This window comes from Crassostrea angulata, chromosome 2, assembly GCF_025612915.1.
Source record: "Crassostrea angulata isolate pt1a10 chromosome 2, ASM2561291v2, whole genome shotgun sequence".
Taxonomy (NCBI): Eukaryota; Metazoa; Mollusca; class Bivalvia; order Ostreida; family Ostreidae; genus Magallana; species Magallana angulata.
Window position 1 is genome coordinate 38,378,746 of NC_069112.1, and position 26,754 is coordinate 38,405,499.

The 26,754-nt window shown below is 34.9% G+C and overlaps 1 protein-coding gene across 1 annotated transcript; it reads right to left on the bottom strand.

Moving 5' to 3' along the window:
- Positions 1-1,084: 1,084 nt before the first annotated feature.
- LOC128170629 (scavenger receptor class F member 2-like) lies at positions 1,085-14,758 on the bottom strand. The gene is made up of 6 exons (XM_052836405.1): positions 14,471-14,758; positions 8,155-8,286; positions 5,289-5,426; positions 4,049-4,186; positions 3,689-3,826; positions 1,085-1,421 (listed from the first exon to the last, which is right to left on the bottom strand). The coding sequence occupies exons 1-6, from the start codon at positions 14,637-14,639 to the stop codon at positions 1,309-1,311; spliced, it is 828 nt and encodes a 275-aa protein (XP_052692365.1). The 5' UTR covers positions 14,640-14,758; the 3' UTR covers positions 1,085-1,308.
- Positions 14,759-26,754: the final 11,996 nt, after the last annotated feature.

Below are 26,754 nucleotides of genomic sequence, written 5' to 3' on the forward strand. Positions count from 1 at the left end.
CAAAAAAGGTTTAAAAGCTGGTATTGTTTTCATAAAATATCAGAAATCAAAATCCTAGCAATATGCACATCTCTGATGTATGTACAAATAATCTGCAAAAATCCAATTTCCTATCTTGAAAACTGTAGGAGGAGTTAACTGTACAATGAGGGTACCCTTTTGGCATCCGCCCGTCTATTTCATAATTTTAATAACCGGATTTTTCCGGTGGAAAACCCGGTTTAAAAAATGAAACTTATCGCTAAAATTCATATATTCCAATTTTTTGAGCACTTTGTTACCGTCACTGCATTGCGGGGATTCCAAATCTTTTGATATAACTATGACTTTTTGGGGAATGTATTTTGCGAAAAGTCTACTGATGATGTGGACTTTTCCCCGAAACTTTTAAAGCCTGCGAGACAATTTCCTTATAATGCGCTACGTCAAGAGAATGGCAGACCTGCCTTTATGACTGAATTTGCTTCAGAACGAAAAACATTACAGTTAACATTAAAATCTTTGTAACACAATCTTAATACAGTCAGTTCATAGCATTGGAATCTCATAACATAGCATTGGAATGTTATACCAAAGCATACAGTGCGAAAGAATCTCATTCGTCATATCATACCATAGCATAGCATAGCATACGACATGATTTTAACTCGATTTTAAATATTTTTTTTTTGAAAGAATAAATGTTTACATAGCAGAATAGTGGTAAATGTTGGTTTCTTATCATTTTACTTCGAAATGTGTGGAACTCTTCTGTTTATGAAGATTTCATAGCATAGCATGCAATACCATATCACCAAGTTCTTGATTTCAATTTTTCATAGGATAGCATACAAATTCCGTAGCATTGCATTTAAATCTCATAGCATATTATTAAAATCGCACACCATAGCATAGGATAAAATTGTAAAACATGTGCATGAAATGGCTGTAGTTAAATATTTCTAAATCTGAGGTTATATGTGTTAAATTAATGATTTTTATAAGATCATCTTTAATGAGGAAAAATTGTTAGAGATTTGAGAAATATTATTTGAAAATTTAAACTAATTCAAATTTTACATGTAATTATTTATTGTTGGAATTCAACTGAACAAAATAGGTGAGTAAACATGTAAACATTGTTAATAACATGTAAACATTGTTAATACAGTATGGATCATTGATATAGCAACAGTTCTGTGGCCTTCATTTGCGCAGTCGACGTCAAAATACATGTTTCTTTTATTTTAACGCGTTCTTGTAACACCTCAATGATTCAGTATTTATGAATTTACTCAACGGTGTCGTACATTTCAACAGCTAGTTCCCCTAATTCTTCATATTCGTTACATGGAACGTTGTTGTTTGATACTGGCAAACGGTCGCCCTCATCTTGTAACGCAGTTGAGTTGATTGGCTGGTGCGTCTCATGCCGTCTTCGCCTGAAATATTATGTTTTAAGAAAGATTTAGTAGGAATAATGACATTTATGTTGCTAATTATTTCAATTTTGACAGCAACATTATCATTTACCTTGCTTTAACAGTACAAAAAGTCAGTATGCCATTGATGACTAAAAAGAGGCAGAATGCACCAAGAAGACCGTAAAACGATACGTCCCACGTATGTACCCTCTCTGCAGTTGACGATACTAGAATTATACATTTTGGTTAGAGAAATAAAAATCATAAAGTTTGACAGTTTGCATAAATGTTCCAAAAAATATCCCCCTGACAACCAGCATATTTCAAGAAAAACCTCAGAAATTCATCCCCATCCCCCATAATAAAAAGTACATGTAGAATCTTCCACCATATTTGAACCCCTTAACGTGTCCTTGTTATTAATTTATTGAAAATAGTGATACTTTAGGTCGTTTGATTGTCGCATCTCGTCATCGGGAGCATTCAGGAATATTTCAACGTTATCGGTTTTAATATTACTGTAATGTGATTCATGGTTATGCCAATAGTTGTGTTTAAGAACACTTTAGGTAATGAAAAGTGAAATGACAAATATAATTACCAGTTTAAATTGCTATTTGCATCGGAATCACAAATTTTAAATTGAATGGGAAAACAGAGTGACAGACACTAAAAATTACATGAGCCTTTATTCAACCATTATTCAAAAATTAATATTTTCTGTTGCTAAACTGTACTTTTCATGGTCGGAAAACTGTAACAAAATGCACTGTAAATGTGAAAGCGTTAACCTGGCAGATTCAAATGACCTTAAAATTATAAAATATATGAAACAAAGCATTGTGAATAATTCCTGTAAAAAATGCTTTATTATATAGATATCTGTAAAACAAATTATATGATGTAAAAATTTGGGAGAAGACGCTGTTATAATTGTTCATATTGTATACCTGTGCTCACTCCTACAGTGTAAAAAAAATTACAACCCACCAATGTTTGAGTTCAATTTGATTGTTTACATATTAATCTTCAAATTAAAAAAAATACATGGATTAAACCATATAAAACCAAGGGTTGACAAACCTTATTACATCTTGCAAAACATGGTGGTGAATATTGACTTTGATTTTTGACAGCAACTAAACTTTCATATCTCCCATTCTTACTTGTAACACTAAACTACTGTAGACGTACTTTTGTCCGCGTGGTATTAATTTACGCTATGAACGCGGGCACAAATTTTCCGCGGAATTTTTTCCCAGTGTACTTTAAGTGCATTTTGGAATGACATTTTGAAATTGCATTACATGAATAAGGATAATCGGAAGTTACTACATTATATAACACTTGCATATACGTGTACCCCATGTATATCGTTTTTATCTATGCAAACTGTCAAACTTGTATTGAGATTTCAAATAATAAATAATTTAATCTCTTAAAGATTTGAATTTTCTGTAAATTTACTTGCATGGAATTTAAACTTCTCCCAGCTTGAGATAACGGCACGTGTCAGACGACAAATAGCCCCAAGCGGGTCTGTCTTTCAATGACCCAATTAACTACACGCTAAGACCCGTGTTTTTACTGCAATTTTTAGATCTCTTTGTGCTCTGACTTTTAATTGATAAGACTGATCAACTCATAACTTAAACGACATGTGAACCCAAAAATTGACAGCAAATAAAGATTTTAGTTAGCGTCGTAACATCTTGACGGCTACCTAATGACTACCGACCAGTGCACAACCGATAATTACTGCTCACTGTGAACAGTTCTTACAATTTAAGTCCAAAGTTGGACAAATCTAGGTAATGAAAATCGCTCAGAACTAAATTTAATAATAATTATTCAAATGATTTTTTTTTTTCATTCAAAAAATCCGCGTAAATTTTTACCCGCGGATTAAATTGATATTGTGATTCCGCGGAATTATGACCCCGTGGAAAAAAATACGTCTACAGTATCTCGTCATGTTTGTCAAACTACTTGCATTTCTATTTTATGCACTCTAACGCACACACAGGATGAATCTCTGCCATTCAGTGAACTGAAATGTGACTGATCGGTTACTGAAAGGTGACTGAATGGCATAACTAATCCATTCAGTCACCTTTCCAGACCTTTCAGTTAACATTCAGTTCACTGAATGGCAAAGGTTCCTCCTGTGACATTATCTTTTGTAAGTCAAGAGTACTTTATCAGACTGGTTACTCACTAATGTGTGTTTTATACATGTAACAGTAGTTGGAATAATTCAGAGCATAATTGTGTATTATACATACCATTACGTTCATTGCAGATACGTCCCTTCCAACCAGATATACATCCATAGTCGCATACACCGTTGACATTGTTACATCCATCACATGTTTCTATACATGTCTCAGAACAATTGAGTCCGAAAAAACCGTGCGAACATGCTAACAAAATTAATAGAACATATGTAAACTATCTATTTGTGAAATTACTAATTTGATGCCTAATTTTTTAAGATTTATATTTTAAACAGTTACACAGGAACATGATTATTGCAAGAACATGCACGATAGATAAACATTACTGCTTTGCTTTGCAAAAAAATTCATGAATAAAAACCCACAACAAATTATAAATTTCTACAATAAATATATATTTTAACTTACATGTCTTGCACAGATCGCCTTCAAAACCAGGATCACATCCCGTCAAGCACGCACCGTCTATAAGGAAACACTGCTGAAAGTCACGACAACGTTCACATTTTTCAACACATCTAGGTCCAAACGAGCCTTTGTCACATGCTATATCAGGATACATTTTTCATAATACAATAATTTTTTTTTTCAATTAATCAGAAAGAATTTAACAATTTCATATTATTTATAAAAAAAATTCCGCTATTTTCGTTTATTCAACAGTTTTTTTTATATAAATACATTTGTTATACATGGTATGAAGCGGTCACACGACACAGTTTCTTTTTTATCCGATAAAGCCTTTGACGCAACTGCAGTTGTTTAATTAACGTCATTAAACTTTTGACAAACTTAAATTTCGCCAAAATTTATCAATTTGTCTGTATACTATTTATCAAACATTTATTAAAAATTATATTTATTTTTTAAAAAGAATACAAAATTTTTCTAAATTAACCAGCTAGTTGTTGTTTGATAGTCTCTAAAACATGTATATCCCAATATTTTCTTAGTAAATTTTACAAGTTGTTTTTGCAAACATTTGAACAAAATTTGAAATGTACCCAATTGACATAATCTAACAGTCACCGAAAAGCACATACTCATTCAAACTGTATTATAGATATTAGATTCAAACAGTATTATAGATATTAGATTCAAACTGTATTATAGATATTAGAATTTGGTACCCAATTGACATAATCTAACAGTCACCGAAAAGCACATGCTCATTCAAACTGTATTATATATATTAGATTCAAACTGTATTATATATATTAGATTCAAACTGTATTATATATATATTAGATTCAAACTGTATTATATATATTAGATTCAAACAGTATTATAGATATTAGAATTTGGTCCTAGCTTGCACAACAATAAAACAAGTGCAGTTTTACATGTACCATCCCCCAACTTCGGGCAAGTAATTTTCCACTATGTTTTTTGACATATTAATACTTTTCCTCCTCTTTTGAAAAATAAGAGCAATATATTTGTACTGAAGCCACCGAACCATATTTGTACAGTACTTTAAATCAAATGTCATGATCATTGATGTGTCCAAAACTATGACAGGAAATTTTTTACGCTGTGCAAAAAAGAGAAGAAGAACCGGACACGAAAGCCACTGCGTCTAACTAAATATGGATTAAAAATCGCATTGTGGGTGCATATCTTAATATTAAATGATTTGTAAACTCACGTGTTTTACAGGTGTCTCCTAGATATCCAGCTTTACACCCTGTTAAGCAAGATCCATCAATATGATAGCACTGATTAATGTCAAGACAGTTACCACAATCTCCATTGCATCCTGCACCATAAAATCCAATGTTACACACTGTAAAAGTTTCGATGTACAGTGTAAGTTAAATGTTTTACACAAAGCAATAAAACTTTCCTTTCCAAAATCATTACACATATCAGATAAGTGTACTTAATACGAGATACATCTATTTAACGCTTTCTGTCTTCAAATGATAAAAAAATGGTATAAGATGTAAGCAAGACTGCGACTTTGGTGAGAGTTTGTTCCATGGCACAACATTTCAATTTTATATGCATACCTTTTTTTGTTTTATACAAATTAACGATACAGTCGAGGATGAAAAAATTAAGTTACATCACTGGGTTTTGGATGTGAACACAGAGTGTCTCCTTTTATTCATGATCAACGGGACCGTAAAACGATAAGTCCCACATATGTACCCTCTCTGCAGTTGACGATACTAGAATTATACGTTTTGGTTAGAAAAATAAAAATTATCAATTTTTGACAGTTTGCATAAATGTCCCAAAACTTAAAAAAAAATATCTTCCACACAACCAGCAAATTTCAAGAAAAAAACTTAAGAAAATTCATTCCTATCCCCCATTAAAAGTAGAATCTTCCACCATGTTTGAACCCCTTAACGTGTCTTTTTTATTAGCTTCCTGAAAACAATGATTCTTAAGATCTTTTGATTAAAACTTTCATTTCTAAAATCATTACACATATCAGATAAGTGTACTTTATACGAGATTCATTTATTTAACGCTTCCCGTCTTCAAATGATAAAAAATGGTATCAGATGTAAGCAGGACTGCGACTGTTTTGAGAATGTGTTCCCTGGCACAACATGTCAATTATATATGCATACCTTTTTTTGTTTTATACAAATTAACTATACAGTCGAGGATGAAAAAATAAAGTTACATCACTGGGTTTTGGATGTGAACACAGATTGTCTCCTTTTTATTCATGATCAACGGGACCGTAAAACGATAAGTCCCACATATGTACCCTCTCTGCAGTTGACGATACTAGAATTATACGTTTTGGTTAGAGAAATAAAAATTATCAATTTTTGACAGTTTGCATAAATATCCCAAAACTTAAAAAAATATCTTCCACACAACCAGCAAATTTCAAGAAAAAAACTTAAGAAAATTCATTCCTATCCCCCATTAAAAGTAGAATCTTCCACCATGTTTGAACCCCTTAACGTGTCTTTTTTATTAGCTTCCTGAAAACAATGATACTTAAGATCTTTTGATTAAAACTTTCATTTCTAAAATTATTACACATATCAGATAAGTGTACTTTATACGAGATTCATTTATTTAACGCTTCCCGTCTTCAAATGATAAAAAATGGTATCAGATGTAAGCAGGACTGCGACTGTTTTGAGAATGTGTTCCCTGGCACAACATGTCAATTATATATGCATACCTTTTTTTGTTTTATACAAATTAACTATACAGTCGAGGATGAAAAAATATAGTTACATCACTGGGTTTTGGATGTGAACACAGATTGTCTCCTTTTATTCATGATCAACGGGACCGTAAAACGATAAGTCCCACATATGTACCCTCTCTGCAGTTGACGATACTAGAATTATACGTTTTGGTTAGAGAAATAAAAATTATCAATTTTTGACAGTTTGCATAAATGTCCCAAAACTTAAAAAAATATCTTCCACACAACCAGCAAATTTCAAGAAAAAAACTTAAGAAAATTCATTCCTATCCCCCATTAAAAGTAGAATCTTCCACCATGTTTGAACCCCTTAACGTGTCTTTTTTATTAGCTTCCTGAAAACAATGATACTTAAGATCTTTTGATTAAAACTTTCATTTCTAAAATCATTACACATATCAGATAAGTGTACTTTATACGAGATTCATTTATTTAACGCTTCCCGTCTTCAAATGATAAAAAATGGTACCAGATGTAAGCAGGACTGCGACTGTTTTGAGAATTTGTTCCCTGGCACAACATGTCAATTATATATGCACACCTTTTTTTGTTTTATACAAATTAACTATACAGTCGAGGATGAAAAAATAAAGTTACATCACTGGGTTTTGGATGTGAACACAGATTGTCTCCTTTTATTCACGATCAACGGGAACTAACTCGAAACTAACTTGAAGTTTCGAAAGTCTAGTTAGTGTTGCATGTATATGTGTTGTGTCATTTCAAATGGATTTAGAAACGATTTAAAAAAAACATTGTTTGCAATATACAAAACCGGCACTGATGTGAAGTTTGTTAATAAACAATTAGGAAAGATAATTAAGATGCTGTTACTTTTCATATGCTGTATAAGAGCTTATAAAACGAAAAGCAGAGCTCCTCGTCTGAACTTATATTTTACAACCTTTGAATACTTATGGGTATGACTTTGCATCTTATCTATTTATATTCACAGTTCTAAGGTATGTCACAAGATTGTTCATTTGTTTATACCATAAACGAAATGAAAAAACGATCTTTATATGTGTCAAACCATAGAAAAAAAGTCAACATCGAGCAAATAATTTTTTGAATAAATAAAACATTTACGGTATACCAGTACTGTAAACAGTGGCATGACTCAAACCTTGTTAACATAACAATTAAAATCCACAATTGTTTTGGACATTAATTCAAAATAGTGCTGGTTATTTATAATAACACTGGTTACGTGATATTTTGTACAACGCCCTATGTACAGTGTAGCCACTGTTATAACTGCACGCAACAGCAAAGAAAGCATGTTTTAAAGAAATATACCTGAATTTCATTACATGTAGTTCATTACCTTCATCGCAGTAGTCTCCTTTCCAACCAGGATGACATCCAGAATCACATAAACCATTGACATCGTTACAACCATTACATTTTGAATTACACTTTTTAGTGCAATATTGTCCAAAAAATCCATAACGACAGGCTATAAAATGAAATACTTTATATTAAAAGCATTTAATTCTTCCGTTAAGCAACTCATGGCCAAACAGTCAATCAGTAACAAAAAATGTGATTTGAAATGACAAGGACTGAAACTTATATGTAAATGGGTATGAGATAAATCAAAGAGCGTTGCATACGTTACGCTGGTGTCTTAATCGTCTTTCCATCATATTAAAGTATTTAAAACAACAACCATGTCAAATGTTTATGGTTTACATGGCGTGATACTATTCATTTTTTTTTAAATCTTCCCTTTGTAGTCCTTTGATGGAAGTACTTTATTTTATAATTTTCTCGCTGTCACCCCTTTTTGAGATAAAGGGACACAGTCTAACGCGTTTTCTAGAAAATCATCTTTCTTTTCATTTGTTGGAGTTATTGCCCTTGTTAGGAAAGTCTCGTCAGCCATGTTTGCTGATCGTTGTTTGTAGTTCGAGGCAATTGTGGCCTACCACAGTGTAAGTTAAATGTTTATTTGTCTTATGCATTGTGTAAATGATTAGATATGAATGTAGGCTATCTTCTGATGCAACCTTTTTTATGCATGATTTCTAATTTCTGCAAAATAACTGTTCGATGTTTTATACACATGTACTACACGTGGTTGACAGTCAACTTTTAATTATTGCAATTTAGGAAAGATTTACTCATAATTCTGTCTTCTATATTTTGTAAGTGATTTAACTATTATCTATAAGTAATTTAGCGAGAAATTTGTTAGGAAATTTGTATTATTTACAAACCTCCCCTATTTGTTCAAAAAAAAGTATGGAACACTGTTCCTGTCATAATTCATTTTATTTCTACTCTATTGTCACATTGCTGTAATTGTTTTTTGTATTCTTTCAGCTTTTTACCTTACACAATAAAGGTTATACTACTGTCTCCAGGACAGCACAGTAAAAAGACTACAACTGGCCAAGACGCCTTCATCATAAGTCATAACCATGAGTACTACCACGGAACCCAATTCTGCGGAGAAGGAGATAGAGCAGGCAGCTTCAGGAGATTTGAAACGAAGCATTTTCATGACCGAAAAGGGTGTAGAACAATTTGAAGCATCTTGTAATACACATCTCAAGAAAATAAAGAAGGTATGGTGTGCCATTCAGGACACAATTAAGGAAATAGAAGACAGTAAATCGTCTCGAGTGGAAGATCTGTTGAATCTGCATGAAGAGACAAAAACACATGTGGCAGAAGTAGAATCTTTGAGCACTAGTTATTTAGATTTTTTAAACAGATGTCATTCGGATCAAAGTAACAAAGAAATGGAGCGGTTCAGTGCAACATTGAGGGGCTATCGGATATCCATAGATTCAGCCATGAGGAAACTTGCTCTGTCTATACAGGATCAACAGATCAAAGACAGTGTGTCTCACGTCTCGACAACATCTACATCCTCCAGAAACAGTTTGAGTTCAATCGCAACCAAAAAGAGAGCGAAAGCAAAGGCTCTCAAAGCCTCACTTAAGTTCGCTGAAGAGCAGGCAAAGTTAGAACGAAAGCAGGCGGAGCTGACCCTACAACACGCAATCACAGAAAAGGAAAGTGCTTACATAAACACTGAAATGACTTTGCTGAACTTGAAAAAAGAAACGTTAGAACTGGAAACAGAAGCCAGTGTATTAGAAGAAGGAGAGGATGGTGATTCCATGAAGTCAGCCCTTAGAAGCTTAGAACAGGAAGCTACAGAAGGCCGTACGACGGCTTATGTGGAAAACATTTCACCAGCTTCAGGTTCAAATCAGCCGGAGCCTACATTTCAAGAACCTTCATTGAATGTTCGAGCTCCTCCATTTGAACCACGAGTGGCGAAGACCCAACATCCACAAGTGTCTCCAGAGACTGAAACACCATCAACTTCTGTTACATCGGACTTCACAAGATACTTGTTAAAGAAAGACTTATTGTTATCTCGTTTGACAAACTTTAATGACAAGCCTGAGTTTTACCCCACATGGAAAAACAGTTTCAAAGCAATCATGCAGGAGTTACAAGCTTCACCCATAGAGGAAATTGATCTGCTTGTGAAATGGACAGGTCCCTTGTCACAACGCCATGTACTAAGCATCAAAGCTGCAAATCCGAACAACCCAAGACAAGCAGTCATAAGGAGCTGGAGTCGTCTCGACGAAAGGTACGGTTGTCCAGAAATGATGGAAGCAGCGTTGAAGTCCAAGCTAGATTCCTTTCCGATGCTAACCAACAAGGATGTTAGTCGTCTTTATGATCTGTCCGACATTTTGGATGAAATTGAGGCTGCAAAGGAGGACACGCGATACTCTTGCCTTCTGTCATATTTCGATTGCTCGACTGGTATCACTCCGATAGTCAAGAAACTACCTAACAATTTGCAAGGAAAATGGACTTCGGTAGCCGTGAAGCATATGGCAGTGAATGATGTACCATTCCCACCGTTTAAGGTGTTCGCAGAATTTATTCGTGAGCAGTCAAGGATTAAGAACAACCCATCATTTTCCTATGGTGTTGACACGAGAGGAGACAGACAAGTGAGAAACCAGCGAGACAGAGTGTTGAATGTTTCTTCAAGGAAAACAGAGGTTGCACAACCCAGAAGAGAAAATTCCTCAGACCGGAAGTGCCCCTTACACAACACCTTTCATACATTGAACAAGTGCAAGGGGTTCAAGCAGAAGTCATTAGAAGAGAGAAGGAAGTTCTTAAAAGAGAATAATATATGTTTCCGTTGCTGTGACTCTCGTTCCCACAAGATGCGTGATTGTCGAGCAGCAGTCAAGTGTGAGGATTGTGACAGTTCAACCCATCCGACAGCACTTCATGTGGAGACTCAGAGTAGGAGACACTATGGCGGGGAGTCGCAGAATTCATTAGATGTCAACTCTGCATGTACGCAGATTTGCAGAAAGCAGTTTGGAGGCAAGTCTTGCTCCAAAACTGTGCTCGTGCGTGTGTATCCTCAAGGAGAACCTCAGTTAGCAGTCAATATGTATGCGGTCATAGACGATCAATCAAACCGCTCACTTGCAAGCCCCAGATTCTTTACCTATTTCGAATGTGGAAGTGAAGCAATAACCTATACACTTTCATCTTGTGGAGGCACTATACAGACCTTTGGAAGGAAGGCAGAAGGATTTGTTGCGGAGGCATATGGCGGTGGATGTGTCCTGAACCTTCCAGCCCTCATCGAATGTCAGCAGGTTCCTTGTGCACGGGATGAGATCCCTACACCGGAAGTGGCTTTACATTACAGTCATCTGGCCGACATAGCAAAGCTAATACCTCCACTAGATCCGGATGCTGACATCGTGTTACTACTTGGAAGAGATTTGATAGAAGCGCACCATGTACTTGATCAGCGTATTGGACAAGGCAATCAACCCTATGGACAGAAACTACATCTGGGGTGGACCATAATTGGTGAGACATGCCTTGGCAAGACTCATGCACCTACACAGGTTACAACCTACAAGACTCATTTACTGGGATTGGGCCGTGTATCCTTACTTCCACCATGTACGAATGAGTTCAAGATACGAGAAAACCTGAACTATGTGACGTATGGCATGGAAACTGGAAAACCCCCATCATTGTATGACAATGAAGACTTTGGTAGGAATGTTTTCCAAAGAACACAAGATGATGAGAAACCAGGTATGTCTGTGGACGACTTGACATTTCTCAAGATAATTGACCAGGAATTTCAGAAGAGCGAGAATGGGCATTGGACAGCTCCACTCCCATTTCGACAGCCACATAGTAAACTGCCAAACAACAGGGACAGTGCTCTAAGAAGAGCCAAAACACTAGAAGCTAGTCTCCGGAGGGATGCAGTGAAGAAGGAACACTTCCTTACCTTCATGGATGGACTGATAAAGAATCGCCATGCTGAGATTGCGCCACCTCTGACACAGACGGATGAATGCTGGTACTTGCCTATATTTGGTATATATCATCCAAAGAAACCAAACCAGCTGAGAGCAGTTTTCGACTCCTCTGCTAAGTATGGTGGAATATCTCTCAATGACGTCCTTCTTACTGGCCCTGATCTCACCAACAGCCTGTTAGGAGTTTTGATGAGATTTCGTCAAGAAGCTGTTGCTATTATGGGCGACATACAACAGATGTTTTATTGCTTCAAAGTGCGGGAGGACCATCGCAACTTTTTGCGATTTTTCTGGTTTCGAGATAATGACCCAGATCAGCCTCTGACAGAGTATCGTATGACGGTACATGTTTTTGGCAACCGACCCTCCCCGGCAGTTGCCACGTACGGACTCTGTAGAGCTGCACTGATGGCAGAGTCTACATTCGGTAAAGATGTGACAGACTTTGTTGTGAACAATTTCTATGTAGACGATGGTCTTGTCTCTGTACCTGCCCCATCAGAGGCAATTGATCTCATGAAGAGGACGCAGAGAGCTTTGATGTCAGAAGGCGGCTTGCGATTGCACAAGATTGCATCAAATCAGTCAGAGGTCTTAAGCGCCTTCCCCCCAGAAGATCTTGCAAAGGATATGAAGGACTTAGAATTCGGAATTGACCTGCTTCCAAGTCAACGCAGTTTGGGCCTCAACTGGAACTTGGAAACTGACGCCTTCTTCTTTGAGGTTATGATGCAAGACAAACCGTTCACCAGAAGAGGCGTACTGTCATGCATAAACAGTATATTCAATCCCCTTGGATTCGCAGCGCCCGTCATCATAGAAGGAAAAAGCATTCTGAGGAACCTGGTTCTTGGCACCATACACTGGGATGATCCATTACCCTTAGACCAGCTAAATACTTGGACACAGTGGAGAGACTCTTTATCTCACTTAGAGAACCTACACATCTCACGGAACTACTCACCTGAGTCCCTGCAACTGTGTAAGGACAAATCCATCCATGTATTTTGCGACGCTTCAGAACTCGCCATTGCGGCAGTTGGTTATATGAAGATAACCTCCTCAGATAATGAAAGCCATTTCGGATTTGTGTTAGAAAAGGCAAAACTTGCTCCTACTCATGGACATTCAATTCCGAGACTGGAGTTGTGTGCTGCTGTGCTAGCAGTAGAAATTGCATGCTCTATTGCAGACCACTTGTCTCTACCAATCCAAGACTTCAAATTTTACTCAGATAGCAAAGTAGTGTTGGGATACATATTTAACACTACTCGTAGGTTTTATACCTATGTAGCCAACCGCATATCGTACATTCGGAAACTTACAAAGCCAGAGCAATGGGCCTTTGTACCAACTGAAGACAACCCGGCCGATGCAGCCCCTAGGCCGCTGCCGACTCATCAATTAAAGGACAGCTCTTGGCTAAAAGGTCCCACTTACCTGCTTAAACAAGGCAAAGGCAAAGAGCAAGACTTTGACATTGTGAATCCTGAGAGTGATAAGGAAATCAGACCCATTAGCTGCATGAAAACCAACTCATCTGTGCAATTGCTAGGATCCCACAGATTCTCCAAGTTTTCAAACTGGACGATAACTTGGTGCTGTTTGTATATTTGAAACTCAGTTGATTTGAATCATTGCATAGTGATGTTTGTAACATCAGGTGTGTTGCCTTTGTTTTTTGAAGAGTTATCTTTCTTTTCATTTGTTGGAGTTATTGCCCTTGTTAGGAAAGTCTCGTCAGCCATGTTTGCTGATCGTTGTTTGTAGTTCGAGGTAATTGTGGCCTACCACAGTGTAAGTTAAATGTTTATTTGTCTTATGCATTGTGTAAATGATTAGATATGAATGTAGGCTATCTTCTGATGCAACCTTTTTTTTGCATGATTTCTAATTTCTGCAAAGTAACTGTTCGATGTTTTATACACATGTACTACACGTGGTTGACAGTCAACTTTTAATTATTGCAATTTAGGAAAGATTTACTCATAATTCTGTCTTCTATATTTTGTAAGTGATTTAACTATTATCTATAAGTAATTTAGCGAGAAATTTGTTAGGAAATTTGTATTATTTACAAACCTCCCCTATTTGTTCTAAAAAAGTATGGAACACTGTTCCTGTCATAATTCATTTTATTTCTACTCTATTGTCACATTGCTGTAATTGTTTTTTGTATTCTTTCAGCTTTTTACCTTACACAATAAAGGTTATACTACTGTCTCCAGGACAGCACAATAGATATCATTGTATTGTAACTAACCTGATGTAAATTAACTGTAAATGATTACTTACAGTAGACTTCAACTTCACAAAGTTCGTTAAAAGCATGTTCAGAATATCCTTCTGGAAATGGAGGGTGCGTTCGATTGTTGTAATATATAACGTATCTTCCACTTTCGCAGTCTAGGCATTTGATGGTCATCGGATTTGGTAATGTTTCTACTGTGAAGATGCTGTCCATAAAACAAAGTATTCCATCTTCTTTGGTGGTTGTGTTGGATACGTAAACCGAGAAACCCAAAAATCTTGTAGTATATGCATTGACCGCGGATGAAAAGAGTGTTTTGGTAGAGCAATCAGTGTAGTTACTACTGCAAAATACATGTAATATATATGGATAGAGGTTTATAAGCAATAAGTTGCATATTTTAAACATTTGAAACTTTCAGATACATTAATGTATAAATCACTATATTATTTTCATGCATTATAACGAATTCTATGATTGGTTCTTTTGATATCACGTGTCGAAGTATAAAAATGCAGATTGACCTGTACTTCCTAAAAATAAGCTTTAAACACTCGGATTGACCTGTACTTTCTAAATATAGATAAGGGAAATTTTGCTCTAATGTTAATATGAATTTGATTGGCTGGCGTGATTCACCCCAACCAATCAAAATTCTCTCCGCGTAAACAAACAACAAAGATGGAAGTTGCAGACGTTAAAGTAAAAGGTCGTTTTGCGACAATCAATGACGCGGAAATGAAAGTTATAATGGAAAATGTTGATGCAAGGAACACTAACAGGGTAACTGTAACAGCCGTTAAGCTATTTCGGGAATATCTCGAGTCGAAAGGCGAGAGCGGAGACTTAAAAATTTTGAGTGCGAGAAGTTAGACGACTTGCTGGCAAAATTTTACATGGAAGCTGGAACGAAGGATGGAGATAATAAAGTGTTGTTATTTTAGGAAATATGAAATTACTCTATTAATCATTTGTTTTGATAAAATATTGCTTTATCAGTATAAAAGCACAACACCGATTTTAAAACTGCTTGATTGCTTATCATTTTAATCTTGCCAATTCTTCTTTGGAAAATAATATAACGAATGTAGCCCTTTTCGCTCGGTCGATCCATAGATATATCGACTTCACAGAAAAGCATATCGACCTCGCACTTCGTGCTTGGTCGATATGCTTTTCTATAAAGTCGATATATCTATGGATCGACCTCATGAAAGGGCTATATTTGTATAGTATCAAGAAGACGAACATACGACTGCCGCTCCATGGCGTTGAAATATCATGCAAAAGCAAGATTGTTGTTAGTATTAATTTCCATCGGCATATAAATTTAATTTGGCTAGCTTTGTATTACATGCAAGTACCATTTTAAGTAATTGTATACTTTTTTAAACAGAATGTGACTACATGTAGGTATACATGTACAAGCCCCCATAAACCAATTATTTCAAGTTAATATACATGTACTCAATATTGTAGTTTTTCAGGTACATGTTTACACATATGATAAAAAAATTGCTTGTGAGTATAATGTGTATATATCGTGTATCCTATCCAGTGTTAGATTGTTTGTTGAAGAAATCCCATTTGAATCTGTCTGAAATTCAAACTGGTATTGTACAGGAAGAGATTAATGTTATACAAATCCGTTTGCCGGTTATAAAGAAGTCTTTGACTGAAAGGGTGGGCAAACAAGAACCGCTAAAATGATGATGCAATCTCAGTTTTGTAAATTTATATTTATATTATAAGGCTGCTCCTGAATCATTATTGTAAAAAGCTGTCCATCATGATTTTTTTCCCTCAAATACATCACACGTTTTATTTTTGGATGTTTTTATAAAATTGTGTTTTTGTAATATCTTTTTTTTTAATTTGATGACTAGTACATAACCAATTCTAATTAATTACCTTTTGACATTGAATTATTTAAGAAAACCATTATTACATATCACTAGAACAGCCTACAAACATATATTTAACCATTCAGGACATTGTAAATGATATCTAGGTTTTATCATTTCAGCGAACTTTACTAATTTAAAGTCAATAATGCATTTGTAGCATTTTACTGAAAAAATAATTTAAAAAAAAAATGTAATCCAGATACATACAGTACCGTCAACGCGGATCCCGTATTTTCCGCGCACCCCCGCGGTCCAAATTGCAACGCGGTATAAAACCCTGTCTCAGGTAAAAACCGCGTGCCCCCGCGGTTCAATCACCCATAATGACAACACCCCCGCGGTTTGAACGATCGATTACAGGTGTTAAAAAGTATCGAAAAGGAACACGAGTTATCTCCCTCGATTAAAAAAATATAACATGCATTAAACATAAATATAAGTTAACATGCATAAAGATAATCATGATCCTTTTTTAGAAAATCACATATTTTGAAGGTAAATATTTTTTTTTTATATTTGCTGTTTATTTGGTAATACTGGGGTAATATTTGAATTCTAATCATTTAAAGCTGTTATCTGTACAATCCAAGGTAAAATGAGCCATGCCCGCAGGTGGTTGAAAAGTCATGCTTTACTAACTTATTGATATATCGATATACGATTAAATTAAATTTTAAAATCAAACCCCAAAAAATGTAAAATTAATAAGACTTATTTACTTAAATTAAATATTTTACTTTATAAATATTCAAGGATGTATATTTTTATTTTTAATATCATTTTATCCTATGAAACTGTTAAAAATTGCTGTAGCAAGCGTCATTGTTTTGATACAAATTTTATAATTTGTTCGGAAAATTGATTTTAACCAGCTCTGTAGACCGACTAGTTGTAGCCTTATAAAAACAATTGCTCACAATTAAATGTTCAAAGAAAAATCAGTTCTCCTAATTAAAACACAAAGGAAAAAGGTACTCATAATTAAAATTGTATGATTCTTCACATCGCACGGGTTTTTATTCAGTTTTAAACTAAGTGTTGCCCTGAAAAGATTCTGTGATTTTCATAACACAATGGCTAGGCGTTCTGGTGTGCGTGAAGATAGACATTTCTTTACAAGAAATGGAATGAGGTTGTTACATCACAAAACAACATGGGAAGTTGTACATGTTATTAAATGCATACATCTCGAGTTACTTTGAAAAAAAAAACAAATGCCAACTATTTTTGTACACATTTCCTTCATTGTGTATATTAATTATTATAAGTCGCAATCATTTCCTGTGTATAGTGATTAACAAACCTAGGGTAGAAAGCCACATGCTCTAGGGGTTTTCACACCTATTCAAGACAAAAGAAAATCGCCATATTGCGTACGGCTTTGTCTAACCGTACACCTATCTTACAGAGGAGGCTTCTTGATTGAGTGTCGCCGATCTTGATTTTATCTACGATCTTTATGTGTGAGAGAGAGAGAGAGAGAGAGAGAGAGAGAGAGAGAGAGAGAGGGTAATGCTCTTTAGCCCCCCCCCCCCCCCCCCCCCCTACGACGCCACTGCATGAAATTGAAATATACTAATATAATTTAATTCTGGTTGTAACGCGGCATTTGATTGGATAGAAAAATTTAGTTAAATTTGTATAACCTGGTTTGCACGTCACAAGACACGTCACAATGCACCAACGTACTAATTCACTTGACGTTACGTTTGAATTTTGAACAGATTTATATCATTTTTAAAAGTAAAACGGACTCAATTTGTACAGCAAATTCCAGAAAATTAAATTATAAGGAATGAACTCAATATCTACCCAAGTTATACTCGTATAACCTGGGTTGGAGCAATTTACGCTTTTTTATAATCCGCTTCGCGGATTATAAAGCGTAAATTGCCCCAACCCAGGTTATACGAGTATAACTTGGGTAGATATTGAGTTCATTTCTTAAATAAAAATTTTCTAAGTTTAGTATTCATAAAAGACATTGTGATTGAATCCAATATGCAGTTTCAGTCTGAGTCCACGTGCTTCACCTGTCAATCAAATCAGCCCGCAAGCTGCACCACGTGCTTCTTCCTTGATAAAGGAAAACAGTTTCGTTCTATAAGTCTTCGGGTAAAGGAAAAAAGAAGTTTGTCTGACAATAAAGTACTTAACACTGTTTATGATGTTTAATTTAATGCTTGACACCGTGTGTGTGAAGTTTAGTTCGTATACAACGTTATTTAAAAAGAAAACTAATTCTCTCTCTCTTTTCGGGGGAAGAGACATGTTAAACACCTTTTACAGTTTAAGAAGGCAGTAAAATAAAACAATTATCTATTGTTACTGTTAAATAAATTGTTTGATATACGGGTAGAATTCCTGCATGTCACTTGTTGCAAGGAATATCCACCTGCCTCATACCCGTGTATTCTGTGCGTTCAAGCGAAGAGTGATTTCCTGTCAGTGCGATGGTTTCACACCTTTGTGTAAAACAATTGGGACAAATACAGTTAACTTTGACAGTCATTAAACGTTGGAAAGGGGGGTACAAAAAACGTTATAATTCGCTACAGATACGACATATGTGTAGTAGCTTCATATTCAACACACATAAAATGATATCAATATATATTTATATTTTAAGGGTATAGTAAAATTTTCATATTTTGCCGTTGATCGTATGGTATACGTACACCGAGTAGCGTGTGCTTGTCACGGACTAGGTTAAATGTCTTGAGTATCGACAGTCTCTCTCTTGTTATTACTGTTAGTAAAATTGTTTGAAAAACAAATGAAATTCCTGATGGTCACTCGTTACACGGATTATCCACCTGTCTCATGACATATGTACATGTACCAGTGTATTCTGTGCATTCAAGCGTAGAGTGATTTCCCGTCAATACGATGGTTTCACACCTTTGTGTTAAACAATTGGGACTAAAGTCAAGTACAATTTACATGTACTTTCACAGTCATTAAAACGTTGAAGAGGTGGAGGGGGCGGTTACGAAAAACGGTATTCGCAGCTGATACTACATGTACATTTGTGTTGTAGCTTCATATTGAACGCACATAAAATTATGTCAATATAATCTAGTATTTTAAGGGTTGAGTAAAATTTGCATATCATGCCCTTGACCGTAGGTATACATTCTCCGTGTAGCATGTGCCTGTCAGGGACTAGATTAATTGTCTTGAGCATCGAGAGAGTGCCGTAAAACGAGCTACAAACTGATATGGATTAAAACATTTTTGTAGTCGGAAATGTTTAAAATCATTAAAAATCGAATAATAATGTTTTATAGTTCTAACCCTCTCCGTCATGTAGATTACATTATAAAAATGACTAAATATTTTTGAAATAATAAGTATATCAACAGTTACATGAACATAATTACGGGCGCAGGTGATTCTTTAATTAAAATATCTCTAAAATAATCGATAAGGAGTTTTGAAAACGTGCATTTAAAATACGTAATCATTTTAATATGTGAAATGAAAACAATACATCAGACATGGCTAGTATAGAATGACTCTCAGTGTTAGGTGGCCGTCTAATTGTCTAATAGCATACAGGTAAAAATCTCCGATCACAACGGTACAACGGTAGGTCACACCGCCGCGGTTTAAACATGGCTGCAGCGAGGACCGCGATGAATTAACCGCGATGGTGTAACGCGGAAAGGATTAAGTAACCGCGGGGGGAGCGCGGTCAAATACGGGATCCGCGTTGACGGTACTGTAGATGTCAACTTGATAATTGTTCTGAAGAAGTCAGGATTAGTAACTTTTATTTGTGGTTCATTAGAGATAAAAGTACAAAAAACAATCAGCCATTTCCCCCCCTAAAAGTATGTGCATTTAACATTGCCAGTTTACGACGTCCCGATAAACGAGTTCGTATTTTAGTTTTTATAAGTTAATACGCTCTTTCTATTACATATGTAGCTAGTTATTATTTACTTGACGTATAAAAAATAAAAAAAAAACACCCAGAAAAAAACTTACACCATTCATTATTATCCGTTCTGTATTGTATAAATATGTGATCAATAACATGTACTCTTCCAAGGTCTACTCGCCATTCAGCTATCTTTTTATTGTACGTTGATATTGTACACTGTCCTCCAAATGGAGATAAATCTGACATACGTCCGTCTACAGCACGGTCCGCACCCCAGTCTCTGTTAGGGTAGGGATGCATCTGCCATGTTGATTTGTTTACAGCAACATTTTCTGAAAGAAAAAAAAATTATGAAAGGTGGAATAACATAACACACCTGGAAAAAGTCACTCAAATTAACAGGAAATGTTTTGATAATGAAAGATATAATGATAAATAAACTGTACATACGTCAAATAAGCGAAAAATTTGCAGTTTTGGGATAAAAAATGAGTATCTACAATAATTATCCCAGTAAGTAACAACAAAAGCCCATGCGGGATTCGAACTCGGAATGTACGGATCACAAGTCCGACACTTTATCCACTCGGCTATGAAGTAAGTTACATGTTTCAGTCCAAAAAATCCTTATAATAAAACGAAAAGTCGTTTCGATCAGCGGTTAGCCATTTTGTGATGATGTGTTATTCCACATTAGAGGTATTATAAACAACAATCTTATGAAGTTATTTTGGACCGTGATATAATATTGTATGTCAATAATAGTTATGAAGTATTACATAGTTTGATTTTTGTCAAACGTAACTCACTATATCAAGGCTCATATTTATTATGCCATGATGCCATCATCGAATATCACAGCTGCTGTGCGAGATATGTCCCAGGATCCCAAATTGAAATCACTCAAGCGTTTTTAAATTCTGATGATTTGAGAACTATTTTGAAGTATAGTAAGCCACCTTGAAGAAGTTTTTTTTTTTTAAATAATGCGATCTAACGAGTATTTCTTCTTAAATTTAACTTCTACCACCAATCATTTACACTGAGTGCGACGATGAAAAAAATCAGCTTCATGAAAAGACAAATCTCTTTTAAATGTCCATTATTTTTCATTTTTTAAACCATTAATTGCATAAAACAACATGATGAGCGAATGTGGAAACATAAACATTTCCTGTCACTGTGAATTCATTTTGATTAAAATGCAAAAATGACAAAAACATTAGTTCAGTGACTTAACGACAAAAAAAAAGCATACCGTAAAACTGTCCCAAGTGAAGTGGTGCACTCAATATAAAAAAGAAAACGACATTCCCCATTTGAAAACGTCAGACATTAAAAAACTGTAACGATAAAATATACTTAAATTGCTGTTTAATTGATCATTAGGTGCATTGCAAGCTACACCACAGTTCAAGGAAACATTTCTAAAGTGCAAAACGTCATGAAACAATTTTCGCACCAGGAAATATACATCAAGTGTGTTGTGATGCCTGTATAAACCAAAAACGAAAGTCATGAGTTGAATAATTAGCTAGAATACTATGGTCGGAATACTCTGAATAAAAAGAAACATAGTAACTTATTTTATACATGAAACTATGACTAACAAAACTGCATGCACAGGTGTGTATATTATAATTGCATTATTTGGCAGGTAAAAAGGTGTTTTTGAACACTTATTGAATTAAAATATCATTACATTACATTTGGCAAGAAGGAACATAACGAATTGATACATGCGCGTAAATTATGCGCGTACGGTTCGCCGTAGAATTCAAGTCACAATAAAGTTTTCTTTTAAAATCAATACATTCAGTCAAATTATGAGGGTGGGGAAATGGTACTTTTAACATTTTAGGTAACTTAAAATATTGGTCAGAGAGCATGGTACTGTAAATTTAAATGCCATATAAGCGTTTTGTTTGCCGTAAAATATTCTAGACTTTATTTCATTTCTATAAGAAAATAAATCTAGAAAATCTTGGACTTTACATCCTAACGATGAGATACAATCTACGAGCAGTAATTAATTGATATACATTATTATATTACCATATAATATACGGTAATTTTCGCCATGATCTAATTTTCGAATTTTGAATACGTATAAACAATATTCAAAATCATTTTCTATAAAAAAAAAAAACAAAAAAAAAAAAAAACTTTTTAAATCGCAAAATAATAACACAAATTAAAAATGCTACAAAATGTTCACATTTTCTCCATTTCGCAAAGTTTGTGACACGCGAAAAAAAACATGGTATATGGTCTATTTTATCAACATTGGAATAATACAATCGTTTTACAGAGTCAAGTATGTCGCATTACAATTCTAATTATTACTATAACATATTGCAGCACTTGTATGTCTGTCAATGAACAATAATCGTAATATACAAATCAAAGCACTTACTGGAAAGAGTATTTCTTCTCCCTTCGTTATGGTAGAAATGAATATTTATATATCAATTACATAACACTATAAAGTTCGTTCAATTGTCACATATTTTGACAGAGATCTGCAATGAATGGAAGAACATTTTGTAAGCTTAAATTGTTAGCATACAAAATACTTTAACAGTGCATGTCACAAGATAATGCAATTAAGATCGACAGGTTTTAATAGTTATATATCCAGGAAATTGTTCAACAGATGAGTGAAACATAATCAATAATTAGCTAAAACTCTTCGAATGTTCCGTAAAATAATTACTTGTTTATTATAATTTGGATACACATACAATAAAACATTAATTAAAAACCGTGTTTTCATTTACATGAAGTGGGTCACTCAAAAATGAATTGCATTTCAGGGCCGCTGGGTCAAGGATTCTGGTGATAGAGCTTATGATTTTAAAGGGAAGGGTATTGTTATTTCGCCCGATGATATCATTTTGTAATTAATATTTGTTCAATTCTGTCACTGTTTGTTATGATACAATTACGAATCATATTTATTCAGAATTTAGAAAGTTTCTTAGATTAAAGAATTCCGGAATATAAATTAACGCTCCTGTACACTTTTGATATATACGTATGAGTTTACACGATTGAATTTTACTTAGTGTGCTGCCATCGTGGTATGTGTTTTTTGTTTTGATTTTTTTGCAAAATATTGCATACATGTTTATGGTGCACACGCTCATCGGGAACCCCCCCCCCCCCAGTTTTTTAGTTAGGAGGTTGATATCTCCTAAAAAAAAATGGGCATGATACTTATACTTTTATTCTTTATGATTTATCAGATAATATAGGTAAGAAGAACTGCTGATTTGAATAATGTCTTTGCAAAATATTCCATAAGGGTTCACCATTCGTATTAAAACTAGTCATTCTTGCAAATTTTTAAGATGATACTTTTATTTTTTCCAATTTTCAAATTGACCGTACATCTTTTTAAAAAGTACAGAAATCTGGTGATGTCATATTGAGATAAGTCGAACCTAATTAAATAAACTTGATAGATAAATTAACTGCACAATAAAGCTACCAAAATCATTTATAATGTCATGTAGTTACGAGTTTAAAAAAACAAAAACAAAGTGGTTGTCTACCATATAACTTTCATAAAACTCATAACTAACAAAAAAAAATATATGCATCAACACTTATTTAATAAATATATAGAAAGTGTCAGCCAAATGAATTGAAATTGTACTTTTGTAACCGGAATTTAAAAACAAGTTATGTCATGACTGCGCACGGTAAAGTTCAAAATATGACGTCAAGATGACGAAAGCGCAGTATTTATATCACCCTTAATCGTGCGTCTCTTAGTTTTACAGTAAAGAAAACCACGAACGTCAGATGACGTTATTTATTCTATTGACTAAATGTTTACTAACATATCTGTTGGACTATTTGATGTCCAAAATAAATTACAACAACCCCATCATGTATTGAAGTAAAACCCAAGCAACTGATATTTGACTCATTTTTTGCACCATTGAGCGCTTTGGATAGTTTGTATCGGTTTCACCCCTAATTACAGTAAAACACGGTTATAGCGAACACGCTTAGAAAGAATTGACGCTTACAGCGAAGTGATTTTCATTCCCCATGACTTAATTTCATGTAGTAAACTTGACGGATATAACGAATTACGCTTATAACGAAGTAAAATTGTCCGTCCCTGGGACTTCGTTATAAGGGTGTTTTACTGTAGTCCCCATTCTTTTTGTACTTGTACTTCTAGTTGCGTCGTGACGTCCGGCACGTAAAAATTCTTAATCAGTTCTAAAGAGGACTATCTATCTTTAGTAACTTATCATTGCTGAACAAAACCATATATATTCCTTCATCATTTGATACATAGAATATCATGACAATTCCTTATAGCGAAGTACATTGAAGCGTTTAATAGGGTTAACTCAAGAAAAGTTTCTACGTAATGTTTTGACTGACCTTTGCCCAATCAGATCGTAGTTAGGAGTTAAGACATTGCTCGTGACTTGAATTAGAGAGAGAGAGAGAGAGAGAGAGAGAGAGAGAGAGAGAGAGAGAGAGAGAGTGAAAGTTAACGGGTTAATGGAGTAAAGTATAGATGACGCGTTATGACAATGGTCAATGAGCATGATGTAATACATTGGTGGATCTTGAAGGACTTTGCTTCAAAACCATGCCACACCACAATGAGCTCTAAAACTACAGCCAAAGAAATAGTGATGAAGGTGGACTTGTGAAGCATATGTCTTCACTTAACAGTAAACGCAGGCATCCGTTTCTACAGAATGGGCACAGTTACCATATAAAGGAAGTACTACTAACCCGGGAATCCTTCATTTTTCAGTAATAAGATAAATCCCATTAACGCGTAACTTTTACACAACTTTCACCTGTCGAAGCTTTTCAATGAAATAAAAGAAGTGCAAAAATGTCTTCACATGTGGTAAATATATACAGTCATGATTGCGCATGAAACTGTAAAACATTTGTGACTGCATTTTACCATAATGGGTCGTTAAGGAAGATTTTTTTTCCCAATTACATATAGTATAAATATCCACTTAACTAACGTTAAAAACACAAATCTAACAGCTTATAATATGCATGCGTCCTTTTGATTGCAATCTTTGTTTAATTTAAAAATGTTTAGTTCTATCACAAAATGTAAAAAATTATGCAATGACGTTAAATTTATATCAATGCCCTGACGAGTAAGAATTGAATGCATAAGTAAGGATACATTGTTTTGTTATATAGTGAAAAAATCGAAACACATTTCTCACCCCGCACACAGGTGCTTGTGGACTGGACCGTGCACACCCCCCCCCTCCCTTTTTTCTATATTTTTTTTTCAAATTTTGTTTCAATTTCTTTTATTAATTATCATTAACAACCCCTTATACATGTATATGTCTCCAGCCGACAAATAGAAGAAATATCACGACTTGGTAGCATTTTATAATCACACTCGTTTCCCCTATATATATAAAGAGAGAAGGTAAGCAACTCCCGTTTGTTTACATTGAGGTACCACCTTGGAAATTCAAACGATTACTATATCAAAAATCGATATACCTTTGGTGTCATCTATTTTTCTCACTTCCACACATATCCTCCTATCTGAAAACTTATATAAATTAGCACGCTGAACCGTAATCTATCCAATTAATAAACATTTGTCACTCGCGACCACGATATTTTGAAACGTTCCAAGTAGAAGCTACGGAAGTTAGCTGCACAACGACATCTATGCTAAGAACGATAACTCTTCCCGTGTTCCGAATGTCATTGACTTAACGGTAACGCACGAGAGGCCCGAAAAAAAGTTCGGGGAAAGTTTTAGCGCAATATTTAAGAAAATGGATGTAGATCAATTGTTTACCTTTCAAGCAGCAATTAATGGCAATGACTTGGTCATCATTGGCCAAGCTGTGACAGGCAAAACATACATAACAAAAAAATTGGAAACACATTAGGTATACCCCCAAAAAAGAAGTATCAATAGATTGCTCTACAGGCATTGCAGCAACACATTACCAGCATTTGAAAGCCCAGACACTTCATAGGTGGGCTGGCATAGAAGACGGCAGATATTCAAATGCTGAAATTTTGCATTTAATCTAAAACTTCTCCCGAACTATTTTTCGGGCCTCTCGTGCATTACCCTTAAGTCAATGACATTCGGAACACGGGAAGAGTTATCGTTCTTAGCATAGATGTCGCTGTGCAGCTAACTTCCGTAGCTTCTACTTGGAACGTTTCAAAATATTGTGGTCGCGAGTGACAAATGTTTATTAATTGGATAGATTACGGTTCAGCGTGCTAATTTATATAAGTTTTCAGATAGGAGGATATGTGTGGAAGTGAGAAAAATAGATGACACCAAAGATATAGCGATGTTTGATATGATAATTGTTTGAATTTCCCAGGTGGTACCTCAATGTAAACAAACGGGAGTTGCTTACCTTCTCTCTTTATATATATAGGGGAAACGAGTGTGATTATAAAATGCTACCAAGTCGTGATATTTCTTTTATTTTTCGGCTGGAGACATATATAAGGGGTTGTTAATGATAATTAATAA

Excerpts from the sequence above, each read along its gene's own strand:
- LOC128170629 (XM_052836405.1), bottom strand. The coding sequence starts at position 14,639 with ATGGACAGCATCTTCACAGTAGAAACATTACCAAATCCGATGACCATC. Across the intron at positions 8,287-14,470 it reads TTGTGAAGTTGAAGTCTACT|CCTGTCGTTATGGATTTTTT; the intron begins GTAAGTAATCAT and ends TTCATTTTATAG. Across the intron at positions 3,827-4,048 it reads AGGCGATCTGTGCAAGACAT|CATGTTCGCACGGTTTTTTC; the intron begins GTAAGTTAAAAT and ends TAATTTTGTTAG.